The sequence below is a fragment of the Dysidea avara genome, chromosome 4 (assembly GCF_963678975.1).
Source record: "Dysidea avara chromosome 4, odDysAvar1.4, whole genome shotgun sequence".
NCBI lineage: Eukaryota > Metazoa > Porifera > Demospongiae > Dictyoceratida > Dysideidae > Dysidea > Dysidea avara.
In genome coordinates this window covers 36,539,811-36,553,790 of record NC_089275.1, presented here as the reverse complement: position 1 = coordinate 36,553,790, position 13,980 = coordinate 36,539,811, and the positions used below count along the sequence as shown (strand labels likewise).

At 36.1% G+C, this 13,980-nt stretch overlaps 2 protein-coding genes across 3 annotated transcripts in view; both read right to left on the bottom strand.

Moving 5' to 3' along the window:
• Positions 1 to 13,980, bottom strand: part of LOC136254857 (uncharacterized) — a 28,984-nt gene that overhangs the window by 3,073 nt on the left and 11,931 nt on the right. For both annotated transcript variants that reach the window (XM_066047619.1, XM_066047618.1), the window contains exons 5-13: positions 11,112 to 11,175; positions 10,482 to 10,522; positions 9,264 to 9,300; positions 8,508 to 8,549; positions 6,221 to 6,361; positions 3,893 to 4,000; positions 563 to 706; positions 332 to 460; positions 192 to 233 (exon numbers count right to left, since the gene is read on the bottom strand). In XM_066047619.1, the coding sequence (XP_065903691.1) occupies positions 192 to 233; positions 332 to 460; positions 563 to 706; positions 3,893 to 4,000; positions 6,221 to 6,361; positions 8,508 to 8,549; positions 9,264 to 9,300; positions 10,482 to 10,522; positions 11,112 to 11,175 (748 nt within the window). The remainder of the gene's footprint in view (positions 1 to 191; positions 234 to 331; positions 461 to 562; positions 707 to 3,892; positions 4,001 to 6,220; positions 6,362 to 8,507; positions 8,550 to 9,263; positions 9,301 to 10,481; positions 10,523 to 11,111; positions 11,176 to 13,980) is intronic.
• LOC136254858 (uncharacterized) lies at positions 713 to 3,886 on the bottom strand. Its single transcript, XM_066047620.1, has 2 exons — positions 3,002 to 3,886; positions 713 to 2,951 (listed from the first exon to the last, which is right to left on the bottom strand). Exons 1-2 carry the CDS (start codon positions 3,186 to 3,188, stop codon positions 2,452 to 2,454), a joined length of 687 nt encoding a protein of 228 aa, XP_065903692.1. The 5' UTR covers positions 3,189 to 3,886; the 3' UTR covers positions 713 to 2,451.

Here is a 13,980-nt window from a genome sequence, read left to right as displayed (position 1 = left end):
TTGTTGGCTAGTGTTGTAAACACAAAAGAAAGGTCTAGAATGTTTTAGAAATAAATCTAAAGCCCGGAAGGCTGCTTTTGGCGTGCGTTCTATTAGAGTGTTTTGAAAAATTTCTGCCTGATCCCTATTATGTACCACTACCGTGGTACATGATAAATCTGGCATGCCATGTACAATAAAATGTCCATTACCATATTTTCTGCCTTAAACTTTGCTTGTTGTGCCTTTAATATCTGCAAAAAAAATTTTAAGTGACTGTGGTATACAAATAGCAAGAGATTGTTCAAGGAACAGAGAACTACTGAGTTCATGTACAGTAAATGCAACTTACAGCTTTTTCAAACAGTGTGTCAATTTCTTGTCCAGTTTTTGCAGAAGTCATATAACATGATATGTCAAACTGGTTTGCCAGCAGTCTCCCCTTGTTTACATCATCATTATCCATATTTGCCAAATCAGACTGCATATAATACATACAATACCAACTTGTACCTACTCACAAAGTGGCCAAGCATTTAACAAGAATATCAATGTTGATATATACAGCGATGTAATGGCCTACCTTGTTTCCTACAAGTAAGAATTGTGTGGGGTAATTGTTCACTCTTGCCATCACTTGTGTTATCCAATGTTTGGCTCCTTTCAGTGTGTTGTAGATGGTAACATCAAATACAACAATGGCAACATCACATTCGTTGTATGCATCCTGAAACAAGAGTAAATACAACAAACTCAATTTAATTCAACCAATTTTTTACAGATGTACGTTAGTATGTATAGATACTGTGAGATTACCAAAAATAGGCTACTTGCATGTATGTGACTGGCCCTGCGAAAACAGGGCATGTGGGCACAAACTACACCCTGTCACTTTACAGGTCATATCTAAGTACTGGAACAGAATATTTGCATTCTATAACTTGTATCATAAGGCCAATTAAATGCTTACCAGGAGCTGAAAATTGCACTGTAATAGCATATTGGTACAAAAAGTTACGTGTGATAAAAGTTTGAAAAAGTAGGCAAAAATCATGTGCCCACACACCCTATTTTCGCAGGCCCAGTCAAATATAGCTATAGTACCTCACTTTTTAAGTTACTGGTGACAAATGATCACTTAGAACATGGCATGCATAGTACGCTTTGATCTTTGATATTTAATGAGGTTTCTAATATCACTAAGAAACCTGGTAGGAGGTTTCTAACTAACTTTATTAGAAACCTGCAGACAATTGATAAAGCTCACTATGCAAGGGTATTCGATTTGTATTTAAAACCTAGGTCATGGTGTGTTAGATGTGATTGTGGGTTCTAATGAAAATGTAAAAAAAAAATGCTAAAAAAGGTACAAGAATCACTGTAGACAAACGTGCCCATTCATACATGACACATCAGTGATGATAGTTAATGTTAATGGTACAATTAGTTGCACCAACAAGGTTAATCCCTGAAGCCATGTTTTCTTGATTTTCACTCTTGTCTGGCTTGTCATGCTGCTTAACCTTCTCATCTGGTGATACTTTCAAATCTTGATCCTTAGTGGTAGTAACAGTACCATTTAGCACATCTGATGTTACAGTCCGCAATTTCTCACCAACCCGCTTATAAGCCCTCACAGCATTAGATGAGTGCCCCGTCCTTTGCATAATAAGTTGTTCATCTACTTTGGCTTCAAACAATCTGGTTGCATTTGTGGCGCGAAGTGAGTGGTTGGTAAACTTTCCCTCAATTCCTGCTGCTACACACAATCTGCGAACAGTTTGCTGTAATGAATTATGCCCAATAGGTATTTTGTGATACCAACATTGTTCAGTTGGTTTAGCAAGTGGCTTTAGATAAAGTGTTCCATCTGGACGATCTTCTGGACACTTTGACATGTATAACTTGTAGAGCCTGACTAAACAATGTTCTGGATTATCATCATTAGCATACTGAACCACTTGCTTTTGCTCCCGCCTGCGGTGTACAAGACCTCCTTGATTTGCTTTAGACACGTCTTCTGTGTACATTACATAAGCCCGTCCATTAGTAGCTGGATCTGTGAGGGATAATACCTCAATCTTCTATGCTCCACTCCACTTCGTAATGCAAAGTAAAAACCTATATAATATATCAATGTGTTTAGTAGCTGTTGTGGATGTTTATCTCCAAGTAACCCCTGTTTCCACAAAGTATCTTCATGCTCCTCAGTAAGTATTTCAGCTTTTTTCACTTGATAGTTGCCAGTAGATTTCAGTTCTTTCATGCGTGCATCTAAAGTAGCACGAAACTGACAAAACATAGGATCAGCTAGTATATTTACATCAGTTCTATCTACTTCTCTTAACAAACGTAATAGTGCACAGCATATCTGATAAAGAGTATCAGGTGAGTATGGCCTACCATCTTTTCGTCTCACTTCAAGTACGAACTTCCCTAACCAAAAATTCATAGCTTGTTTCGACATTTTACTCATTGTAGCTTGTGCTCCTTTTCCTCAGGCTCAACACATGAACACTGCAAACGATATTGAACCCACTCTCGCCATATATTCCCCACCCATTTGTTCTGGTCTTGTGTTTTGACTGGTATTCCACGTTTCCTTGCTTCCTCAACTTCCTTGGATGTTTTTGGTGACCCATATCGTATACTACCTCTATTAACCACTCCACTAGTCTCGCTAACAGTTTCATTTTTACTACCTTCCTCAAATAATATTGGTTGAGGTCCACCATCAGTCAGGTGATGCAGCGGAGATTGTTTACCTTCGAAATGCTGTGATGCAAGAAGAAGAATGTCATCAGTAACTTGATCGGGAAATTCTTCCTTAGTAATTTCTACAGACGAACAGTTGTTCAACTCTCGCTCAAACTGCTGTGATGCAAGCAGAAGGAGGTCGTCGGCTACGCGGTCAGGAAACAGTTCCTTAGCCACTTGTGAGTGAATTATCGACGTCTTCTTGACTTCAACACCTGTGCAGTTAAACTTTTCACAGTTAATAACCATGTAACAGAATGTTTACTTGTATTCTGCTGGCTCACAAAAGTTCGCACCTTGGTTCGCACCTCAACATCAGTTTCACCATCGCTGTTAGATTCAGATTCACTTTCCCAGGGTTCTCCCAACCCGAGTTTAAATCGTTTAGGGCATTTCCAACCTGGAGGAGGCTTCATAGGTTGAAACAGCTTGAACTTCAACTGTCCCGCCATTTTGAAAATAACTACGATTTCAAAACGTTTATCACACCCACAATCATAAGCAGATCACCGTCACAAGGTTTTAAATACATTTTGCAATGTTAATAATATCGAGCCATGTTCTAAGTCAGTTAAGAACCACGCCCTCGGCTCTTCTCAAAGCCACAAAGAGCCTCAGTCTAGGTTCCTAACCTATACATATTACAAAGGCCACAAAACAATCAAACACTAAAATTATGTAGCATAGCTATAATAACTCCTAGCTTGATATTCTATTATGCTCTAAAATCTTCCTATTATTCTTTCTGGTTATATATTCTTTTCAAAATTATATCTGCAGTTTGTGCCGAACATAAGCACATTAGTAGGTTTTCATATAAGTGACTGCTCTTTTAGAATTAAGTTGACTGCTTTATTAGGTAAGTGACTACTCTATTAAGGTATTGTGATCTTTTCAACCATTGCACTATTTTAGTGGTTTATCCAAAAGATTTTACAGTACACCACAAGTTATCATTTTGCACCAATTATTCCTAGAACTTATACAATTATTCCAGAATATTCTCTTACTCATTGCACTACTTGTTACTTTCAAAATTACTCAGGCATAATAAACACACACTTACTTGAAATTTTACTTCTAACTAATTTTCCCAGCAATACATTATAACATACAAATACACAAACAAACTCCCTGTTATCAAAGATGTTCTTACATGATTTGCTGAAGTCAAATCTTCCAAATGCCCAAAATCCCAGAGAGACAACTTCAAAATATCATTTGTTTCTGTGCTTTTGAGAAAGACAATTTCTTGCTTGATAGCCTTTATCATTTAGTTAAACAAATTACAAAATCATGAGGGACTAACACTGTACACATATAAGTAAAGTTCTAATAGTGATCATAAGTAGGGAAACACAGAGGTCACCTACATCTGAAGATATATATATATAGTAGTGGACATTTTGTTCCTACTTTCATCAATATAGCCATGACTGAGTCAGAGATTGATCTACTAGTATATCTGTAGGTGTAGACGATCTCTGTTTGTTTTGCTACTTCTTTTTCTATGATCCCCAATTGATTTTTTTGTTTACTTTGCAACAAATTATGACTCATGAATTCACATCAAAATAAAGAATGGCAGCATAAAATTATTTTAGGTCTGAATGCATGCCCCAGCTGTTAATTATGGAAAAGTGAAGTGCCAATTATGCTTCATTTTCAGCCATGTTCAGCCCATTACACAGTGTTACAATTGAAGAATAGAACAAGAAGTGTCTCTACAATCAATCCAGTCACTATATGGATGATTTCCATCATAGATATGATCATCAGCAGAGGGAAACCATAAAACTAATGCAGTATCAGAATTGACTTGCCACTGTCAGCAAAAAGAAATGAGACACAAAGGGGAACAAAGGTAAATACATGATGAATGCATTGCTCATACAGCGTTATGCTAAAGGGCACCTGTCAAATTGAAGTGACACCGAACATTGAAAAAGCAAACTCATAGTCTTTGTCATTACTGACCTACACTTGTCTGAAGGTATCAGGCTGGCAGTTAGTCAGTTAGAAGAAAATTTGCTTAATATTGAAATCTCTAATATACAGTACTAAATTATGTCAAGATAGCAGTAACAAAGTTGGGCAAATTATATGCATTTAGGAAGTATCTAAAAATTATTCAACATGCAAAGCTAACTAGTTTACCAAGTACGAATGCAAGTATTTTCTGAATGGGTGCACTTCCACTAGAAAATTTTAAAACTGGAGAAATTCAGACACTGATTTCGAGAGCATAACAGCATATAGTATACATGTTAACAAAACGGTGATTCCTAATACGTTTGGCAAACAACTATCATTGATGTACACGTGTGAAGACACTGAACACATTGTCTGAATTGCTGAAGTGGATATACAGTTATGTATAGATACACCTTTAAATGAAGTATAACAATGTAACAATAGCTCCAGTTTAAGATTCATAATTACAACATGTATCTGACTGCGCTACTGTATCACAAACTCACACACTATACACATTGATAATTTATGGCTAAACAACATCTAACCCTAATTAATCAAGGCAGATTAGTAAGTAAATAGATTAATAATAGTTGCCATTTGATGACATTAGAAAAAGCGAGGTAGTACACTCTGTAAAAAGTTCTAGGGCAGTTGCGCCATCCACTCCAACAGTAAAGTTGTGCCTGCTATAATTTCTACCTATGAATAACTGGCGTGATCAAATGACAAGACATTCTTAACTTTCCTCAATTTTTCTTGTGGTTGTACAATATAAGGTACATGTATGTTTAAATTGCAAGTAGCACATGTGCTGTAGTTCATAATGTCTACTGTTTAGTATAGAGTGCAGGGCCGGAGCCCATGGTCTGGCATTGGCCAGACCACTTTTCAGCTACTTGAGTTTGTAAAAAGATCGAGATACTCTAATAGAGCAGTCATAATAATATACTCTAATAGAACAGTCATCGCAATACTCTAATAGAGCATTCGGTATAGAATATAACCACTGTTCTACTTAGTCTAAGCCATTATATCTAAGTTAATCGATTATCCTCAAATCACTCAAAAGTATCTGCATGGCACTGCATTGGGCTAATTGATCATGCATGCATCCCAATGGTTTCTGTATCGCAAAGAACTAAGCTTTCACTGAAGTGAAATTAGATATGAAACTAAAACTGTAGTACAAAATTACCAGGATATATCCTTGATGTTAACAAAAAGGAGAAAGAGGATTTGCAAGTAAAATAGCTTCCAGATGCCATTTCAGAGCATCTATTTTCAAAAATTTTCCTGGGGGAGCATGCCCCCAGACCCTCCTAGCTTGGCATGCTGTGTGTGCTTAGCATATGCAGTTGAGTATCACATGAAAGCAGATAATCTAAAATCACATAAGATCAATAAAAAGTAGTGTGCATAACTATGACCCCTATTGTAGTTCATGGATGGCCGGACCACTCAAAATCTCTGGGCTCCGGCTCTGATAGAGTGCAAACAATAAGGATACAGTATTCATATGGTATGGAAGCTCTTCAAATCTGTTGTACATAAAGTAGTCCACAATTGATGTCTTTCCAACTTTTGATACTCCAAATAAAACAATCTTGTATTGCACATACTGATGGTTATCAGCTTCCCTTCTGGGTATCTGCATAAACACACGTAACTAACAGGGTTATTGCATAAAGCGGCCTTGTGGCCTTTGGCCTAGTGGCTTTATGGCCTTAGATCTTGGTGATCACGAGAACATTAGTAGAGTGTGATACAGCTACTATGCATTATTGTTGCCTCGCGTAGGCTTGTGTTAGACTCCATGCCAGCATAGAACCATAAGAGAGATCGATACTCTTTAATACAACAGTCACCCACAAGGTTTTAACCAAATATTCTAATACAGTATTCACAAGTTAAGTTGTATAGTTGCATTTATATATGGCAAGAAATAACAGCCTGGCTTGTTTACTCAGATGAATACTGCTACTGTGACTACCCATAGATTATGTATATAATCTATGGAGTACCTTATACTGAACCTCAGAACAGTTCTACAATTTACATACCATGCTCTGTAGCTAGCTACCAGATGATCCATGAAACAAGCAGGCTGCAATATGAACAGGCCAACCATATTGACTCTACGGCATGTATATATATAGCTAGGATTCTATGCGAGATTTGAGTCCAAAAATATTACACAGTCTGTATGTCATGCTTAATTTGCGAATGCTCTATTGGAGTATTTATTATAAAAACATGTAGGTGACTGTTGTATTAGAGAGTATCGATCTCCCTTATGGTTCTTTGCTGGCATGGAGTGTAACACAAGCCTATGCGAGGCAACAATAATGCACAGTAGCTGTGCCACTCTACTAATGCTCTCATGATCACCAAGATCTAAGGCCACAAAGCCGCTTTATGCAATAACCCTAACTAACAGTGTTGGGGGGGGGGGTAACACGTTACGTAATAATTGTGACTGTTTCAGCGAAAACCCGTCTAGTTCGCACAAGCATGCGTATTGAGAAAATCATTTCAATGTTTTATTTATTATGTAAAAATGGTCATATATGTCTACTTGAAAAAAAAATTTTAAAATAATTCGTAAAATTACGCATGCTACAAGAAAAAATACGCAAGTTTTTATCGGGCCAATACTTGAAGAAGGAAGACTCGAATCGATTAAAACTATGCACCATCTCATTCGCCTACTCATGGGGAGTTCGAAATTCTTTGTTTTATTTCTGTAGCCCCAATGGTTTGCGTGTCACGTGCATTTGTTTACGAAACGGTAGATGTAAACAAAATTATCGCTGTCTATTCAACAAAACCGCTTTCATATGCCTATGTGCAAGTGACTGCAAGGCTAAAACTATACCTTGCATGATCTGCCAATCCATGGTGAACATTGTAAGCCAAATTCCAACTTTGTAGACTAATCCAAATGGAAGTTATGGCTGCGAATGCAAGTGCCTGTAGTTTACTTTTAGTATAGTCACTGTACAAATCGATTTCCTTGTTCTTCCTACTTTCTAGCGCCGTGATTCCAAAACTACTCACCACATAAGGTTGAAACTTTGGTGAACCATTCCATGGACAATGCAGATAATGCAGATAATGCAGAGAAATTAAAAAAAATTTGAAGGTTGTGCAAACTAGACGGGTTTTCGCTGAGATGGTTACAATTATTACTTTTGTAGTGACCAAGTAATATAACTAAATATGTTACAAAAACCAGTTATATAACTCAAGTTACTTTACTTACAAAATGTAACGCATTACCTAAGTAATGAAGTTACTTTAACGAGTCTAATATTAAGTAGTTTTATTACTACAAGTAACCAAGTTACTAATCTCGTTAGTAATCCACTGAGTAATGCTTAACCACAATGAAGTAATGAAGCCACCTTGAGTTAATGAATGAAGCTTATTTACTAGCTTCTTACAATATAACCAAGATTTTAACAACACATTCATGTCAAGTGATAAGGTGGTAGTTGCACAAATGACAGCTTAAGGCAGTGGACACAAAGTAATATAATATGTAATATTATTATAGTTACTTTAATTTTTGGGTAATATGTAACTGTAACTAAATAAATAGTTCAGTTGCAAGTAATATGTAAAGTGTAACGAGTTACTACTAAAAAGGTACTGGAATAACAAAGCTGAACACTACGATGTCATACAAATCATTGTGTTACTAACAAAATTTGAGCTACAGGTGAATATGAAGGTATCACAATACACATTGTAAAAAGTGACATAAAAGTTAATCATCACATAATAATGTGTACCTTTACAAACTTTGGTGTGTCTTGAGATATAGTAGGATAGTTCTAAGGTAACAGAATATATTTAAATGTGACCAGATTTACAAAAAGCTACCTTTTCCACACACTTTACATACCAGCAAACAAATGATGTAATACTCGACTCCTTAACTAATTAACTTGCTCTTAGTGTTAAATTGCAGCCAGATACTGTAGCTACACTCATGGAAAATTTCAGGCAAACATAATACATGATCAAAACGTTATGCTTCAAAGTTCAAAAATGTGTCAAAGTGTGTGTGAAAAGGTACCGTTTGCAAATCCAGTCAGAAATTAAAGCATTGACGATATACGCATTACTATAATATACTGTACAGTAAAATCATGCCATAAGCAAATCCCTATAAAATATTGTAGTAAACTATTAATTAGGAATTTATTGAGGTTTTCACATGGTAAGAGATTCACATACAAGAAAAAGCACTGCTTTCAAATAAGGTATTAGATCATATAGTAGTAAATTGGGAGCTACAATACAATTTCTAATTTTTACAAATCATACAGTATACACATGCTATTGGTCTGTTCATGTTTCAAGAGCTCTTCCTTTCCTTAATATACAACCTCCCATTACAAACACCATCTGTCCATCTGTCAAAATATTTGTAAAGATATTATGTCGAAGTCATTAATGCTGTGAATGATACTGAGCTCAGTGGGAGTCACGGAAATGTGAACAGACTGCATAAGAATACAATACAAAATAATGTCATTGCTTACAACTGATGGTACAGAAGAAAATGGTTGAGCAGGACCACTATAATAATGTAGAAACACAGTGTATACACTCCAAATAATACATACGAAGTTACATGACAGTATAACTGTAAATATTGGTCACAAAAAAGATAGCAAATGCAGTTTGCATCGGAAACACTGCAAAGGGGGACTAAGTGGGGCAAGAAGTTATGCGATAAAACAGTGTTTTTTCTGCTAAGAGAAGAAGAATGGAGTTCTACTACATAATTAAGTTGTACTAATTTGCAAAACTTTGTTTAGTATAATTGGATGAATGAAGAGCATATATTTTCTAAAACTCTAGCTTCTGAGAAAAAAATTGAAATTAGACCTCCTAAGTTTGAAGTTGGTAGCATTTTTGATAGCTATTTAGCTAACAAAACACATTCTCTTCAAAGCATATACAATTAATTAAATAGACCTGTTTGATGGTAAAGTATACTAAGGTATAATTTGCAAAAATTATCGGTCAATGACATTAGAATTGTGACTGTTCTATTAGAGTATTTGCTCTATTAGAGTATCTTGATCTTTAGCACAACTTCAAATTTATTTGCCTCATTTTCTTCATAAAGTGCATTTATTGGCTTTCTGTACTTCTGAATACAGTGTGAATGCATGATTCCTGTTTCTGGTGCCAATATAGTCCTGCAAGTCCAAGTGAGGGAAGAGAAGGGCTGGGGGGATGGCAAAGCCTATTGTCCCCCTCAGATCTGCCTATGACAGTTTTTAGAGAAGAAAATTATATATTGGCAGATACTGTAACTCAAAGATAGAAAAATCATACGATACACTCTAATAAAGCAGTCAGCTCTAGAATATATAATCTTGAGTTTGAAAGCATAATTATTGTGTGCATAATATAGGCTTGAGTTTGAGCACTGCTCAAAAACATACCTAATGATATTATAAAGTTTAGCTGAATCACTTGGAAATTATTACTTATGATATTCTAGTGTAACACCATCTGTAATTGTCCCGTTGAATTTCTTACCTATCTCACATTTTTTTTGGAATCTTTTTGACTATGTTGAATTTTATGGTGAATTAATTTTACTAAACAATTTGCCTGAATCATATCAAGATGGGTGTTGCCATTACTCTCTGTTACCAAGTACAGATTCACCAAATTTTCCAGCCATAAGGAATGCACTTTCAATGTAAGTTACATGTGTGTTATAATACTTATAATATACGTACGTCATTGCATCATCGTCATCTCCATAGTTGTATGGCACATTCTGCAAACAAATACATAAATTGTGACAACATTTGTGACCGGACCTGCAAAAACAGGGCATGTGAGCACAAACTACACCCTGTCACGCAACAGGTCATACCTCTGTATCTCAGTACTGGAACAGATTATTATTTTGTATTCTGTAATTTGTATTATATAGTCTATTAAATGTTTAATAAGTGGTGACAATTACACGACTATAGCAGCATAATGGCTGTGAGTCATAATAGTTAGAAAATATAGGCAAATTTTGTATGCCCACATGCCCTGTTTTTGCAGGCCTGGTCACATTTAGAATGTGTACGATAAAAAAGGACTCAGTGTTCAATGTACATAATACTGTAATAAGTTATGCCAGTGATGGAAAGTATATGTAAATAATATAATGTATAGTAAATATAATATATGTATGTGATTTTAGACCAACTCATTAAAATACACTATGCTTCCACAGTCATATATCATTATGTGGTACGCTATAGTCATCAACCTAAATAATGCACACTTCATTTTGTCTATACTGTACTGCAATCGATTACAAATAAGCACACCTGTACATAAGTCATACTCTTTAATAGTATGAAGCTTACCACTGGAGGTAGTGCTGCTGGTTGGCCTGGATGTCCACTCACTGAACGTGCAATGGTGAAGTTGCTATGACAAGTGCAAACAGATTTGGTAACATTTGGTAATCCCTCTTCTTCTGACAAATAAACTATGCTTTTATACTATATTCAAATATCACATGCTTATCATTGACACTTGATACATAGGATATAGTTATGAATGCTACTTTATATGATATAGTGAGGATCATTATGATTATTTTGTGGTTTCCCACCAGAAAATAATAACAGCCAAAAATTAACCTCACTTTCTTTCATGACGACTTTGTGCAGTATAAGTTTATTGGTTAGGCATATCATAATCAAGTCAAAGTATGCCTCCCAAGCAACCCAAAAGCTTCCAAAATGTACTATATATACACAGAATTTTTTCACTGAAATTACAGTAACATATTTCCTTGGTTAAACACCATGGTCACAGCATTTGAATAGTGTTCCTTAATGACAGCATAAATTCCGTTCTTGAATAGGCACCACAGCTATTATTTGAGTCCTTGGCTGTTCTAAGATGTTTTCTGGGTTAGGAAAGTGAGGTATGCAGCTAGTAAGGAGAAGAGCAATAATCGTTCTACATCATGTCTCTAGAGACCATATCATTCATCTGCTGTTTCTTTTATAACTGTATGAATTAATCTGTATTCCAGATGATTACTTAAAACTTTGCAACCAAAGGCCTGATTTCTGTCGAACTCCAGGATATGCTACACACGTACATCAGTCAGTGATTGTACACTGACAGATATCTTGATTCTCAACTACTGTACATTAGCTCTAATTTTATGCATGTGCATATGTGACCGAATTTTGGAAAATCAACCATGTGGCACATTTGACACCTAAAATATTTATAGCGTAAATCTACTTGTTGATGATTGTAAGCCATTATCAATACTTCAGAAATATTTTTACTTTAAAATGCTAATTATTTCAGGCACATCCACGGTGATTTTCAATGAGCTTCATTCAACTGGTTTACACGTTTATGGGAGATCTCCACAGCTACTTAATCAATTGAAATACCTCTCATATACCCAGTACAATGTGAATGATAAGTATCTACTGGTAGCATAAGCAATCAATTATCGGCCTAGTTGTGTGCCAACCTACGGGAATCTCATTTAGAACACAATATACACAAATTTTTTATAGGCAATAGGCAATTTAATACTCTGGGTGTACACAATGTACCAGCGTTCAAGGCAGTAGCATTCGTCAGCAGCATCCGGCTAAAGGCAGTGGTGTAAGGCGTCAATTATCATCGGTAGACATCATCTATCGGCTATTTGATAACTTGCGTACATCACTAATTGTCGTCCTATTTGAAGTATTTCGTTTGGCATCCATACACAATTCAAAACTAAATCCTGCCAATACTACAAAATAGTCTACCAATACTAATTGTAATTCCACCAAAATTTTAAGTAAGTCTTATGCGTGATTTTCGAAATACACTCGAATCAATTTCTAATAAAACAATCACTCAAGTATTTTAACGCTTTAAACACAATACAAAATGAATTTAATAAGACAATTGCTCCATCAATGATGTAACAAAGGTCAGCAGAATAATCTTGGTGCCACTGGGCTCAGCTTTAGCTAGTTTGTTTCCTGCTATCTAGCAATGTAGCCAATGATGTACACACACTTTATACGTAAACGATAACTGACAACTTCTATCCACTGTGATGGGTGTCTTATCCACTTGTTCTTGTGCAGTGTAACATGTTCAACACTTGACAGCTGGTTAAAAAGCTCTAAACGTCTAAATACAGTGTATACGTCAGTCGATTATGCCTGAAAGTGAGTGTAATTTCATTTGCAAACACTCTTCCAGCCTACCATTGCTTATATAGTCAATTCTCCTGTTGTCTACAGGATGTACATAGCCTCAGAAGACTATACTGTGCTTCACCTTGCTTTAAGAGCTGTTTCTTCCTAGGTAGCTCCATTACTCACCACTTCTAACTACCACAAGAAATCATTCCGTCTTCTTTGTCCACATAAACAATTCATAATGGCTGTCATTGTACAGCCACTAATCAGTGATGATTAAAACTACCTTTAACAGCCCACAACACACAAATTCCAAGTCAAATGAGCGGTGACTATCTTTTAAACACACGCGTGCGATTGTAAACAAACATTATTCCACCTGGAAGCATGATTATTCCCGCACAGACAATCACTAGAGACGTTAAAACGATTTCAGCCTGTCCCTTCTTAGCTTAAACATCTTGTGTAAGGTTCAGTGTGCACTAGAACAAAAGAAACAACACGGATAACGTTCAGTACGCTACAAACATCATTTTCATGCCAAGAATAATTGACTGGCGTAACAAATCTAAGTTATACTGTACACAAACCACCTGTCATTAACCAACAGTGCAACGTAATAGAAGCTGGTAGAAGAACAAAACAAAGCAGCACGAGGCATCGTAACGTCCTGGAATTCCGTGTTTTATTCCGGATTCTATAGGACGATAATAGATGTCGTGTTGGCCGATAATAGATGTCAGTCGATAATTGATTGCTTACGGTGTATAGATTGAATGGCTTACTCATCAACCAGCTGAATTATCCCAGCCACCTATAGGCACTGTAATAATGCTGATTTCAGTGTTCTAGCCACTCAGACTTCAGCATACAACCATAGAATAGTATTAAATACCCAGGAATACCCCAGTTATTGGTTGTTTTTCTTAGTCTTGTGTCCATACCTGCTTTAATCAATTGGACTCGTATGCTATTAAACTTTGTATAGACCTTCCTATGGTGTAAATACAGTATCACACTCAGTATGCAATTTATTTGGCAACTGCAGTAAGGATGGTCC